Raw genomic sequence first — 13,359 nt, 5'->3', positions numbered from 1 at the left:
CAAAGTACCCTATTATTTTCTCCCGACTTTTCTCTGCTTTTAACTCGGTAAGCTTTTATTGATAGTAGCATAGTTGTTTACAACAAATTATTAGCATTGTAATGCTAATAACCATTAAAAATATTTATTATTATTGTCATTACAACAAACCGAAGAGCTATTAGTTGTTTACACACCGATATATGGCCGTCATGTCAGGATAGGACATAATTCACTGTGATGGACAGTAAAAGAGGAGGCTGTGGTTTTTAACTGCGCGAGGTCTACTGTTCACAGAACTACTAATTAGTTAATTGATAGAATATTTGGTGTTACATAGAAAATTTACGTTTACGAGTGAGCTGTCCTATATTAACTTGTAATATTAAACTTCACAATGAATTTCAACACTCACAGGAGATATTCTCTTCACACAATTCGGTCCCCTTCTGGCATTGAGTTGCATTTCCATCACAAATTAATTCTAAAAGAAATAAAAAATAGGAATAATATATTATAGTCCACTTGAAATCTTCAGGAAACTATTGCATTATATAATTATACTGTATAATCCACAGTTCTAATCGTACACAAGGAATATTGAAACTTCAAGTAAGGGGGTCCACTGTCCATAGACAGTCAAAGAAATTATTGTAAGAACTTTCGAATTATTGTTGGATAACTGGAAATCTGAAACTTGTTATTGACTCCTCCTTATTTCAGAAACTAATTGACTTCTTATTGATGGTAGTGAGAAATGATGTTGAATCATAAGCAAAAGAGAACAGAAAGCCAAATCTGTTGTTCAATAGAGTCGTGTTCCAGATGGACACGTTTGCTTGTTGGTCCCGGCCGGTCTAGAAGAGCCATTAGGTTGACATGAGACCTGAGCCAGCCAGGTCACTCGATATCATTATCATTATTTTTACTATTATTATTATTCAGGAAGATCAAGGTAGCAGTACATGGATTCAATCTATGTTTGAAGCTCTAGTTTAGATTTGTCAATTCTAAAAAAATAAATTAATATTAATAGTATGTTTCAGTATATTTGGGCTAAAAAAGTGATCGAAAGTATCAGGAGTGATAAATAGCTGTGGGTGAGTGATTATTCAGAAACCGGCCTGCAGTGACAGTTCATTTTGAGGTTAAAGACTGGGAATTGAGTACAAAACTGAAATCTATTTTCGTAAGTAACTTCATATTTCTCATTAAAGTTGAATATTAAACAAAGAAAAACAATCAACTGTTCAGTTTGCGATAATGTAGTATTCATAGAATTTATAACGATTATGATGTGATATGAAATTTTAATACTCCTTTAATACTAGCTCTAAGCTAGAGTAGGAGCAGCAGAACACTGTATGTATATGATGTTATGTAACCTCAATTGAGATTACCAAAGGTGTAGGTCAATGCTGGGATCACCCAAGTATTCACAGCCTTGATGCAATTCTTTGCAGATAGTTTTTCTTTTAGAACCCTATCAAGTCTGCTGCGGAATTCACCTTCCACTTTTGTGCTATTATTATGATTATTATTGATAAAAGACTATTCAGTTTTAGAATATCTTCCACCTTCTAATATTTTCTTTTCTCTCAATCTCTTACTATCTTCTTTCTGAATGCACAAGGAAGGAAAAAAGATGCGGCTTCTATGGTATACAATAATGTATATACTGCTGCAGCTGTAATTCACGAGTATTTGATACTTTAGTTGTTGATTTTGATAATAATGCTATGAAATTATCATTTTATCCCTTTCATCCCAGTACCTGAGTACTTTCTAGTGAAGCTCTGTTACCAGATATTATAACATGATCACTGCTGATATGAAAACTGTGAACAAAAACTAACGATTGCAGATGAACAAAGAATAAATTCTCAAAGTACGAAAATGACATGGCAAGAAAAAATCAGATGAACTGCAGCATGGTCGACTTACTTGATATTGATATTTTCTCGTTATCATCAAACAATTCCTTATCAAAATAATACCATTCGACTGTTATTGGTAATTGAGCGACGGCAACAGTGCAAGGAATATCCACGGTACTTGCATTTGGTATAGTCTTTGAGAGTGCTAGAGTATTCGTAATTGAAACAGGACCTGTTGGAAAATACAGAATTTTTTTCAGGTTTTGTCACATAATAAAGTATTTTTATTGTCAATTTGAACCAAGGCTCATGTGTTGTCACATATTGGAGGGAGAAAAATATCTACAAATATGGAATCTCTTATTCATTCAATTGTAAGTAGAATATGTGTAATATCAAAAACATCTTATCATGTCATTAACGTATCAAGGACACCACGAAACTAGAGATTCGAAGGAGTTTTAAAAATAGCTCTCCAAGTGCCATTTCCAAGTTAACCGACTCACTTGGATAGTTCACTCACTATGAATAATCCTATCTAATACCTCACTGGATAATTGATGAAATATATTATCTTCTAAGAGCTGCATGAGTGATAATTATAATACATCCCATTATAATCATTGAGCAAGCAATTTCTGTATATCCTATTACAGTCGAACCTCTCTATAACGAGCCTCCACTTTACACAATCCTCTACACAACGAATTTTTACCTGGTCCCATGACATTTTAGAGTTTTTGCTGATTATTCACCTCCATTTAACGAATTTCGGACCTCTCAACAACAAAGTTTTCTCTTGACTTGAACATACAAAGTGTGGTGTGTATAGGAAGCAGACGGTCATTTTCAAGGAATTTTTCAGTTTCAGCAGGAAGGTCAATAGACTAAAAATAATGGCAATTCAGGTAAGAAAAGATAAGAGTGGTAGACAATCAGTAGAGGGTGAAACACAGTCGGAAATTGAATGCCATTATTGAAGACCAGGCAGGTGAACGACTGGACTTTCCCATTCTTGCTTTTGTCACACATTTCAATTATTCGAACTGAATATGATAATGATGACTGTGACGTACCTGAGGAGAAGAATCCGTCAGATCAAGAAGTTCTAGAGGCTTTCAAAATTATCAGGCAAGGATTAAAACTGAAAAATAGTGTATCAGACATGTCCGACTGTGAATAAATATGAGTTGTTTATCGAACATGATGTTTTATTCAAATGCAAAATTCAATCGATATTACTCACTTTTTCAAATATAAAACAAAAAAATAAGAAATTTGAGTTCCATCTAATAGTAGTGTAAAAAATTGAAAAATATTGCTACGGGGTATGTACTTTGATTAAACTCTACTAATAGTACAATCAAACTTTCTGGAAATAAATTGGTGAGTTTACTTACTAATTACGTTCTACAAATATTCAAAAAACATGTTTTTTTCAACAGCATGAATTTTCAAATTTCCATATTAATATTGGCCTAATAGCCCAACGATGATATTTTTTATGTACCATACGGTATTCATTTATTTACCGCCGTGATACGATATTATACGATCCATAGGATTGTGGTAGTTTTCTTGACAGAACCTCTCAATAACGAATACCTCTCGGCAGCGAATTTTTTCTCGGGATAATCGACTTCGTTATACAGAGGTTCGACTGTATATTCAGCGAGCAATTTCTGTATCTCGAAAACGATTTTAACGAAATTTGAAACATAGTAGGTTTATGATATAAAAGGTCTCATTCTCGCTGAACGACATTAAAAGGATAATTCATCCTTGGAAAACAGATGATAATTACGTCGTCTTTCGATAACAGAAGATGCGTGTGCCTGTGTGGGAGAGAGACAGAATTATTTCCAGCTTTGTAATCATAATCAATCAGCGAGAAATTTTATCTAGCTAGACAATTTAATCGACTTGATAAACATAATCTGATTTGTTGACATGACTTGATAATACTCCCAACTAGAGTATATCATAATTCTCAAAGTTGATCATTATTTTACAATTTTGAGTGATCAGTGAGTGTTATTTTGTCATTCAATTTGGTTTGTATATGATCTAAATTATATATTTTTTGTTTTCAAATGTTTGAACAGGATTTCGAACCTGAATTCAAGTGTAAACTATTTTCTGGACTATTTATAGTGTATAAATCAAAATTCGGGGAAAAACAGTTTTGGGCTGTGCCTGTTAGTACTTCCCCAATCATTTTAAAGAATTGTGTTCGGTATATCAAAAGTCAATAAATAAATAACGAGCAAAGCTCGGTGCCCTGATATTGGTTATATGGTTATGTATGTCCAACGGATCACGAGAGTGGCTCTAATAATTTTCACGAAATTTGGAACATAGTAGGTTTATGATATAAAAATTCGATTGCACTAGGTCTCATCCCTCGGTGAACTCGCTGAACGTCATTAAAAGGATAATTCATCCTTAGAAAAACAGCTGAGACTTTCGTCGTCTGTGGATAGTAAAAAGTGGGTGAGCCAGTGCATCTGTGGAAAATCAAAATATCTCATCCCCGAAATTCATAAGCTGACGTATAGCCATTATTATGTCCAGCTGTTGAATCTAGAAATTTTAATCAACTTGATCAAAATAATCTTTTTTGTTGACATGACATCGTATATCATTCTAAAGTAGAGTATAACCTAATTTTTTATTATTTTACAGTTTTAAGTGATAAGTGAGTGTTATTTTTTTATTCAATTTGGTTTCTAAACAATGTCAATCAGAATTTTTTTGTTTCCAAATGTTTGGACTGAAAATTAGACCTGAATTCAAGTGTATGGAACATACGGTAACCTACTTCTAGGACTAACCATAGTGTACAAATCAAAATTCGGGGGAGAAACATTTTTGGGCTGTACATGTTAGTCCTTCCCCAATCATTTCATAGAATTGTGTTCTGTTTATCAATAAATAAATAACGAGCGAAGCTCGGTGCCCCGATATTCATGATTAATAAAGTATATATACTGTAGACTATATATTATTGTTAGAATTCATCTATTATTATTCGAGAATTTGTCACTTCTGACAAACTTACCCAAAACTGTAATTGTAACAGATGTTGAATAGGTACTGTTTCTATTGTCAGCTAGGCACCTGTATGTCCCACTGTCGGAGAAAATAATTTTCTCGAAATATATTAATAAGACTGGGCCTGAAAAAATAAGAGTAATAGGCCATGAAAAAAAAATGAGAGTAATAATCCATTACCTTTCGGTTGTTCCATAAGGTTATGGAAAACTAGATGTAAAGAAGTGTAATGAATAATATGAAAGTTTAATCACATTAACGTGAAAAAAGTGTGAAAAAGAAGAAAAATAATATTCACCATTATCCTCATACAGATTTCGAACTAGGCCTGAAAAGTTTCCTTCAGCACCTTTCAGACGTCTTCCATCCTTGAACCATGTGAGATTTGGGATTGGATATCCCTTTCCTTTGCAATATAGGGTGAATTCTTTGCCAACAAGAGGAGCCTTAGACGATTGTCCGATCGACACCGACAAATTCATCAACTCTGTAGAAATAAAATCGACTTTATTGACCTAGCGAAGTGAGGTATAAGATTCAAGTCGACGGTTTGGCATTTCTCTTAATGTTTGAATGTTTAAATGTTAAATGTTTAAATGTTTAAATGTTCTAATGTTTAAATGTTTAAATGTTTAAATGTTTAAATGTTTAATGTTTAAATGTTTAAATGTTTAAATGTTTAATGTTTAAATGTTTAAATGTTTAAATGTTTAAATGTTTAAATGTTTAAAGTTTAAATGTTTAAATGTTTAAATGTTTAAATGTTTAAATGTTTAAATGTTTAAATGTTTAAATGTTTAATGTTTAAATGTTTAAATGTTTAAATGTTTAAATGTTTAAATGTTTAAATGTTTAAATTTTAAATGTTTAAATGTTTAAATGTTTAAATGTTTAAATGTTTAAATGTTTAAATGTTTAAATGTTAAATGTTTAAATGTTTAAATGTTTAAATGTTTAATGTTTAAATGTTTAAATGTTTAAATGTTTAATGTTTAAATGTTTAAATGTTTAAATGTTTAAATGTTTAAATGTTTAAATGTTTAAATGTTTAAATGTTAAATGTTTAAATGTTTAAATGTTTAAATGTTCAAATGTTTAATGTTTAAATGTAAATTGATTTTCATGAAATTTTACATGTATGTTCCTTTTTTAATTGCGCGTCGACGTATATACAAGTTTTTTGGAAATTTTGCATTCCAAGGATAATATGAAAGGGAAAAGGAGCCACCTTCAATATTAGAGTAAGAGTCAGACTATGAAATTATTCATCATAAATCAGCTGTCGAGTTGATTATAAATCTCATGCCATGACGCATGCAATTCAATCTCAATGTAACTTGATGAAAAATCCGCAGCTGTGTAGACTATAAATTGCATGCCTCATTGCATGCCTCTTCGAATGCAATTTTTATGCACTATCAAATAGGATATTATACGTTTTGGAATTTTGAATTCTCAATTTTTTTATTTTTACTTTTTTCATAAGTATTTGAAATCTTTGTATTTTTTAATTTTGAATTAGGTGGTATTTTCGTTGTTTGTATTATTTATTATTGCATAATTTCGTATTATTTTCCATTTTTCTTTCGTATCTGTACAATTTCTATTGTTAAGGAGATTTTTTGAAAAAAAAAACCGTTGTCTCCATTGTGAATAAATAAATAAATTAATTAACTGTTGATTGCGTGCAATAGCGCATTCAATTAATAACTAAAATAACATAGTATTGTTTCTCGAACTTTCTCTGCTTTGAACTCAGGCTGTCCTGTTGACAGTATGTCTTGAAGGATATTAGCTTTTGATGTTATCATTTTTGATACACCTACCCCAACAGCCATTAGCCGTTTTCACACCGATATCTCGCCGACACGACATACAGACAGGATTTACTCTGATGGACAGTATAAGATGAGGCTGCGGTTTATAACTGCGCGAGGTCCACTGTTCACAGAACTACCAGTAATAACAATTTCATCTCTTTATATATTATTACCCGCGGGTAGGCATGGACGTTTGATCATCCACATCAAAACACCCACACACTTAACATTTCTCACGTAACAGCAGAAAGCTCATATATGGGCATCATCTTTACTAATAGGGGAAAGTGGGGCAAAACCGACCAGCTAGTGTTTGAAGTTCAATTAATGAAAATCTGTTGGCAGATTTATCAAAATATGATGTCAATCTCATTCTTTACATATTTCATAACTATACGTACTCAAATACATTTATTTAATTATAATAAAAACGGTAATAATTTTATAATTTTTCCGTGCAAAATGACAGTTTTGCCCCATGGGTGGGGTAAAACCGTCTTATGAGTGGGGTAAAACCGACATCAATGGAAATGATATAGAAACACTTGAAATAACCACACAGATCACAGAATTTTATTTAATAAAGTTGTCATGACAAAAGAAAATGAAAACAACATGAGATTACTTGAAATATTCACTCAAATAAAGGTGTCAAGACATACGAAAAATAAAATAAAAAGGAAACTATCATGGGATTTTTTGAAATATTCACACAAATCACAAATGAAGGTGTCATCTTTCTCCTCACTTTTCGAGCATTGCCATAGCCACCTCTAATACAAGGCCCCGGCCTACGATATTGCAACGTTGCAGTGTAAGCCTAGAATCTAATACATTGGTGAAAAAGATTTAAAAAATACCAGCATATCTTCACCAATCATGTATTAGATTCTAGGCCTACGCTGCGACGTTGCAATATCGTAGGCCGGGGCCTTGTATTAGAGGTGGCTATGGCATTGCTCATGAGCCCACCCTGTGCAACTCGAGCACTGGATCCAACCCTCTTTTCGTTTAGAATTTGAATTGAGGTCATTGCAAAAAATACTACCCAAAAATCGGCGTTTGCTGAACATTTAATTGAAACTAATCATAATTAATTATATTGATATAAATTCTAATATGAAAATGTTAAGCTTTAGTAATGGAAGTAATAAATTGAATGTGAAAGACGAATTTTATATTTATAAAACTGCAAAATCAAATAGGAATTATTTAATAATTAGAATTCAATTTGACTTAAATAATCCTATTCTTGATAAAATCGAGAGTAAATAATTATGATTTAAGTTAAATAACTTCAACCAAGAATAAAAATAAGAAATAAATAAATCATATGAAAATAAGCATATGAACATAATTATCTAGTATCAACTTGTTTATTTTTACATTTTAACTTGAAAATGACCAATGTAGGTCGAAACTATTTGTTAAAATGTTTCAACGAAAGGTTACTACAAGTTTCATGTTGTTTTTTTTTATTAATTTGATTAAAGTAGCCCATATAATAGGTGATGTGATTTCATGTGGTAGTGTGTTTATTATGAGATTATGAATGATTATTAATTTTAGGCCTATCTATTCATTCATTCCATTACCTATTAAATGCAAAATGATAAATCTCATGTTCAAGTTCATAATAATGAAAGGGATAATATTTCTGATTTATCTGAATTATTGTCAATTCTTCAATTTACATAGTAATCATCTAAACAGCACAAAAATTCCAAATAGAAAAAAAAGAAATTAAAATTGAAAGATAGTAGACTATTGAGAGCTGCAGGAGATTGATTTGCAAATCACAGGATAGGTCCATCCATGCCCTGCATTCTATAATGAATTATAATCAGGCTCATAACAGAATCCATGAAGAATTGTATTGAAAGTTGATTTTAAAGCAGCTTATAACAGTTTTATTTGAAATTTATCTTTCCACGATATAGTTTTCAATAGTTCAGCCTAATGATAAAATATGCACATTTGAAAACAATGAATGAACAGACAACAATAAACCAGTTTCAATGATCAAGTGGTTACATAATAAATTACACTGAAGGGAAACTAATCAATTTGCAAGGGGTAAAACCGACTACAGTCGGTTATGCCCCTCACTAAAATGCCGGTTTTGCCCCACAGCACATGCTAAAATAAAAATGGCCACAACCGATTGCAGAACAATTCAAGGTTAATTGTATTTATATGGATTCATTTGAAAAGATACACTGAATTGAAGAGCAAACTTATTGGAATTGTATCCAATAGCACCTAACACAGGTAAATAATCATATGTGACTGAAAAATCGAACAAATTTTCAGAAAAAAACTTAAGAATTTTTAGAACTCTTATGATTCAGTTTACAGCTGTGGATGCAAGCTATATCTGACTCGTATTGTGTAGGCTTACTTAGTGAATGTTTTCCCGCATGGTGACAGCACCAGTCAGTCAATCGGTGAGGGGTCGGTTTGACCCAACCAGTCGGTTTTGCCCCACTTTCCCCTACAGTATAATAAAGGAAGGAATTCTCGGCTTATTCACGTACTGCATAGGAAATTCACAAATGTCGCATCATCACGTCGAACTACTGGACTAACTTGAAATTTTGCATATGAGAAAAAAAATAGTTGATGTAAATAAGGAAGTTCAAATGAATTTATACAAATTTAATGTGTATGTTGCGTTGAGGGATTTTGAGAGTGTTTGGGATGTCCCTTTTAGGTTTAATTACTCTTGTAGTATCCTAATACCATTAATTATCATTTTACGTCTGTAAGTAATATATTCTGTAATTAGAATTGAATTATGAATTCAGGGCTACTTTCTTGTATTTGTGAAATAGAATTATAGTACCCTTTAAAATTAAAAAAACAAGAATTGTAACGTATCTACTAGTTTCGGTGATCACACCATCGTCAGGTTATAAAAAAATAACAAGTGTCACGTGGTATTTCAGCACCACAAAATACTTTTGAAATGAACTATTGAGCTTCAATAGAATTATAAAATAGAAAGAATAGATAGCCTAGTCAAGGTATCACTCAAGTAAAATCGAATGTTATTCATGATAAAGAGAAATCATGTTATCTATTAAGCGATAAGAGAATCATGCAAAATTGTAATTCAACAATAATGAGAATTCTTTGGCAGAAATAAAAATCATAGAGCGGCTTATTTATTATTGGCAGATCATAAAAAATAAAAGTTTGCATGTACATTTTGAGGTTAGAATGCTTTATTTTGATTTGATACATCAATCGATCTAGGATCAATCGACAGTTTTTTGAACCTAACAAATCAGCTGTTTGCTAAATCAACCATTACGAATTGAATTATAAGTTTTACTCACAAAATATATATTATATACACTAGGGAAGGTTTATGTAAATAGATAAAGACAACTATTATTGCTACATGAGTATTTATTGCAATCTAAAAAAGTATGAAAACCAAGAGTACACAAAACTCACATAAAAAATTAAATGTATATCATTTTATAGCATCATATATCGAGATTTAATTATTAAAATACTCTCAGTCTATCACCTAATTTATTTATATAAAAACTTTTTATTTATCTTTGTATAACAAAGTTAGGAAAACCCTGAGTCTTGAAGAACCAATTACATTGAGTCTTACTAAGATTAGAGAGCCAATCAGAAGGAAGCTTATAAATCGTTCAAGGAAGAGATGAAACTTTCTAGAAATCACTCTCTCTGGCTTGTGATCTCGATCTGTGAGGAGCACATGGAGATTAGGGTTCTTTCTTCCAATTAATTTTTAAAAGCATCAAGCCAATCCCTTTTTAAATGTGAAGTATATGTAATTAATGTTTGATTATTTGTGAACTCAGTGTTGCTAAAGAGTTCTTAATTGTAATTTATTCCCGCAAATATATTTTTAATACTGAAAGAAATTTATAAGAAATCTGGACCATGCACGAGCCCAGCAGAGACGAAAAGGACCTGCCTAATTAATTATTGGAGATAATTAATTATTCTACAAGAACTACAAGAACATCATTACTGTGAGTGTATTAGTTCTAATGAGCTCATTAGCCGGCCTTTATCAGTGAATGGGGAATTAATTAAAGCGCTATATAAATTTATTCAAGTTTAAGAAATTCGCAACGTGTCGACTGCTATCATATAAGTTATAAAAACTCATTCATGAATTTATTGATATATGTAGGAAGCTTATTTCCATGCACGGCACGAACTCATAAACCCTGAGATAGTAAATTTTTGTTTTTATTAATTATCATTTATTCATTGATCAAAGTATGTTCTGTTAAGTCTATAAAATGAACAGGTTCCAGGCTGTTAAATTTTGAACCTACTTGAAATCCATATTTCAGTATTATATATAATATATATCTTTTAAAGCTCACAATATTGTGAATGCTAAGCAAGCCTGTGATAATTATTACAATATTAGGAAATTTATTTATCCAAAGGAATTTATATTTATCATGAGATATTGTATATATATTATTCTATATATTTTATGCTTCATTTCAGCATACAAAATCTTAGAAGTTTCTTATTATTCCCTAATTCATCTCGTGATATACAGTTTGAGCTGTCTTGGTACCAGGAAAAAATCTTCTGCAGCATATAAAATCAGTAAATCAATTAATATTGATCTTATTAAGAGCATTTATTACTTATCATCCTTTGATGATAGTCACACTATTCAGCCAGAAAGATCTTACTGATAATTATATTAATAAGTCTACAGTATATCATATAAGGATCCAGAGAATTTCAAGAACTGGCGTTGTAAGTTTCTAGGAATTTCAAAAGGGTAAATTGGTGCATACCTGTATTCATGACGAGCGTTTTAAAAAACAACTAGAAAAGTCATAGTTGGTCTTCATTATTCTTGATTGAATATATGGTTACTGGTAAACAGTCACCAACTATCTTTTTGATTTCCTTATTGGTATTCTTCCAGAACTTCACGGAAGCAGCGGTAAGAATTATTAATCACCAGTCATCGGACCCTGTGGTGATTAATTATATTTGGAATATTCATGCATCTACTACTGAGCTGGAGCTGCGGTCTGAACCCAGCATATTTGCGAGCCGGACGGCCTTAACTTTTTGCAAATTTATTTGCAAAATAGGGATTTTAGCAACCGCTCTTATAAATATCAAAAAACACCGCACCACATATGAATGGTTGGCAATTTACCACTTTACACAATGTCGCCCAACATGGATGGCAAAAATTCACACCATTACACAAGTTATCACCGAAACTAGTAGTTACGTTACAATTTGTATTTTTGTTCCATTATTTTATTAATTTTAGAGGGTACTATAATTCTATTTTACAAATCTTGTAAAATAGTAATCTCATAATTATTATTGCTCTGTTTCTTTTCTTTTGGTGATTTGTTATGGTTCAGTGCTTATTATTGGTGGAAATTGTTTAGTTCTTCAACTGTGTTTTATCATTGTCATATCTATCATTGTATTTTTAAGTATATGGAGTCGTAGAGAACTCGTTTCTCGCACACAGGCTTTGCCCATGTAAGGAACCTTCTTCAAGTTCTGTATATGTATATTGTATTATTGTTTGTACTTTCTAAGAAGTAGAACAAAGATGATTTAAATTTCAATGTAGATTCTTGATTCACCGAGGATTGTTATAGGCCTATTTTGAATTCTTCGAGATATCAGTACGTCAAGTTTCCAGATTATCAAGTTTTCAATTAAACCATTGCGAAGCACTGGTTACCTGCTAGTCCATGATAGAAGAAAAACATAATAATTCCATCATCGTCATTATTTTTGTCAACAGTAGATTTAATTTATTTTAATTACCGAATAAAAAGAAAACAGAGGGCCATCCTCCTATAGAGCTGGATTCCCACTTATCAGAATCAAAGTCCGGTTCATCGAAAATATGATTTCATAAATTCTATAAATGGAATAATATATTATAATATTATTCTATACATATCACTGATACTGATATGTGGTAATCAAGCTTTAGAAGACGATAACCGTACTTTTCACTCAAGTTTCTGTATTCATATTTTTCTTCTTTTGAGAAGTAGAATAGATGAGACTTAAAACCCCTGACAATTGATTAGTTGAAAAAAAATTTGCCACCCTGTGGCCGACATATCTATTGCTATGCTGCTGCTGCGGAGAGCTCAGACTAACTTCTAACCTTTCCAACATTGGTTCATCAGCATAATATGGTCGCTATTCGCCTTGTAGTCTACAATTCACAAGATTGAACAAAGCCACCTGAACATGTAGTATGAATTCAACTCTATATAATTTTGATCTGGATATAAACATTGTAATCTTACATTTTTTTTTTCAACCGTGCACCAAATAGGCAACGTTGTCAGCCTCACTTTCAAATCAAAGAATGTTCGCTCATTACTTCGTACTTGAAATATTTATACTAACCTCGAGTACATTGGAGTGGGGGGAATTCCCATCGGCCACTTTTCAGACAATAATTAGTGCGATTTGTGTTGTCAATTCCAAATCCATCCTTGCAACCCCATATGACTTTTGTTCCTACCTTCGCTCTCTTATCACAATCAACTTCTTTCCCATCTAAGGTGCAGTTGACATCTATGGTAACGGGATTGATAGGATTACAAGTGCCT

General features: G+C 31.7%; 1 protein-coding gene across 19 annotated transcripts in view; it reads right to left on the bottom strand.

The window, feature by feature from the left end:
* LOC111048706 (zwei Ig domain protein zig-8) overlaps nt 1-13,359 on the bottom strand; it is a 439,994-nt gene that overhangs the window by 407,394 nt on the left and 19,241 nt on the right. For 9 of the 19 annotated variants that reach the window (XM_039425928.1, XM_039425931.1, XM_039425924.1 and 6 more), the window contains 5 exons: nt 13,154-13,357; nt 5,209-5,397; nt 4,918-5,034; nt 1,924-2,088; nt 395-463 (listed from right to left, as the gene is read on the bottom strand). The exons of 1 other annotated variant lie outside the window; for it this stretch is intronic. In XM_039425928.1, coding sequence (XP_039281862.1) covers nt 395-463; nt 1,924-2,088; nt 4,918-5,034; nt 5,209-5,397; nt 13,154-13,357 — 744 coding nt within the window. Of the gene's footprint in view, nt 1-394; nt 464-1,923; nt 2,089-2,970; nt 3,001-4,917; nt 5,035-5,208; nt 5,398-13,153; nt 13,358-13,359 lie in introns of those variants that run through there. 9 more of the 19 variants (XM_039425937.1, XM_039425936.1, XM_039425942.1 and 6 more) reach the window with 7 other exon arrangements.

The sequence above is a fragment of the Nilaparvata lugens genome, chromosome 4 (assembly GCF_014356525.2).
Source record: "Nilaparvata lugens isolate BPH chromosome 4, ASM1435652v1, whole genome shotgun sequence".
Classification (NCBI taxonomy): domain Eukaryota; kingdom Metazoa; phylum Arthropoda; class Insecta; order Hemiptera; family Delphacidae; genus Nilaparvata; species Nilaparvata lugens.
This window is presented reverse-complemented; position numbering and strand designations above follow the sequence as displayed.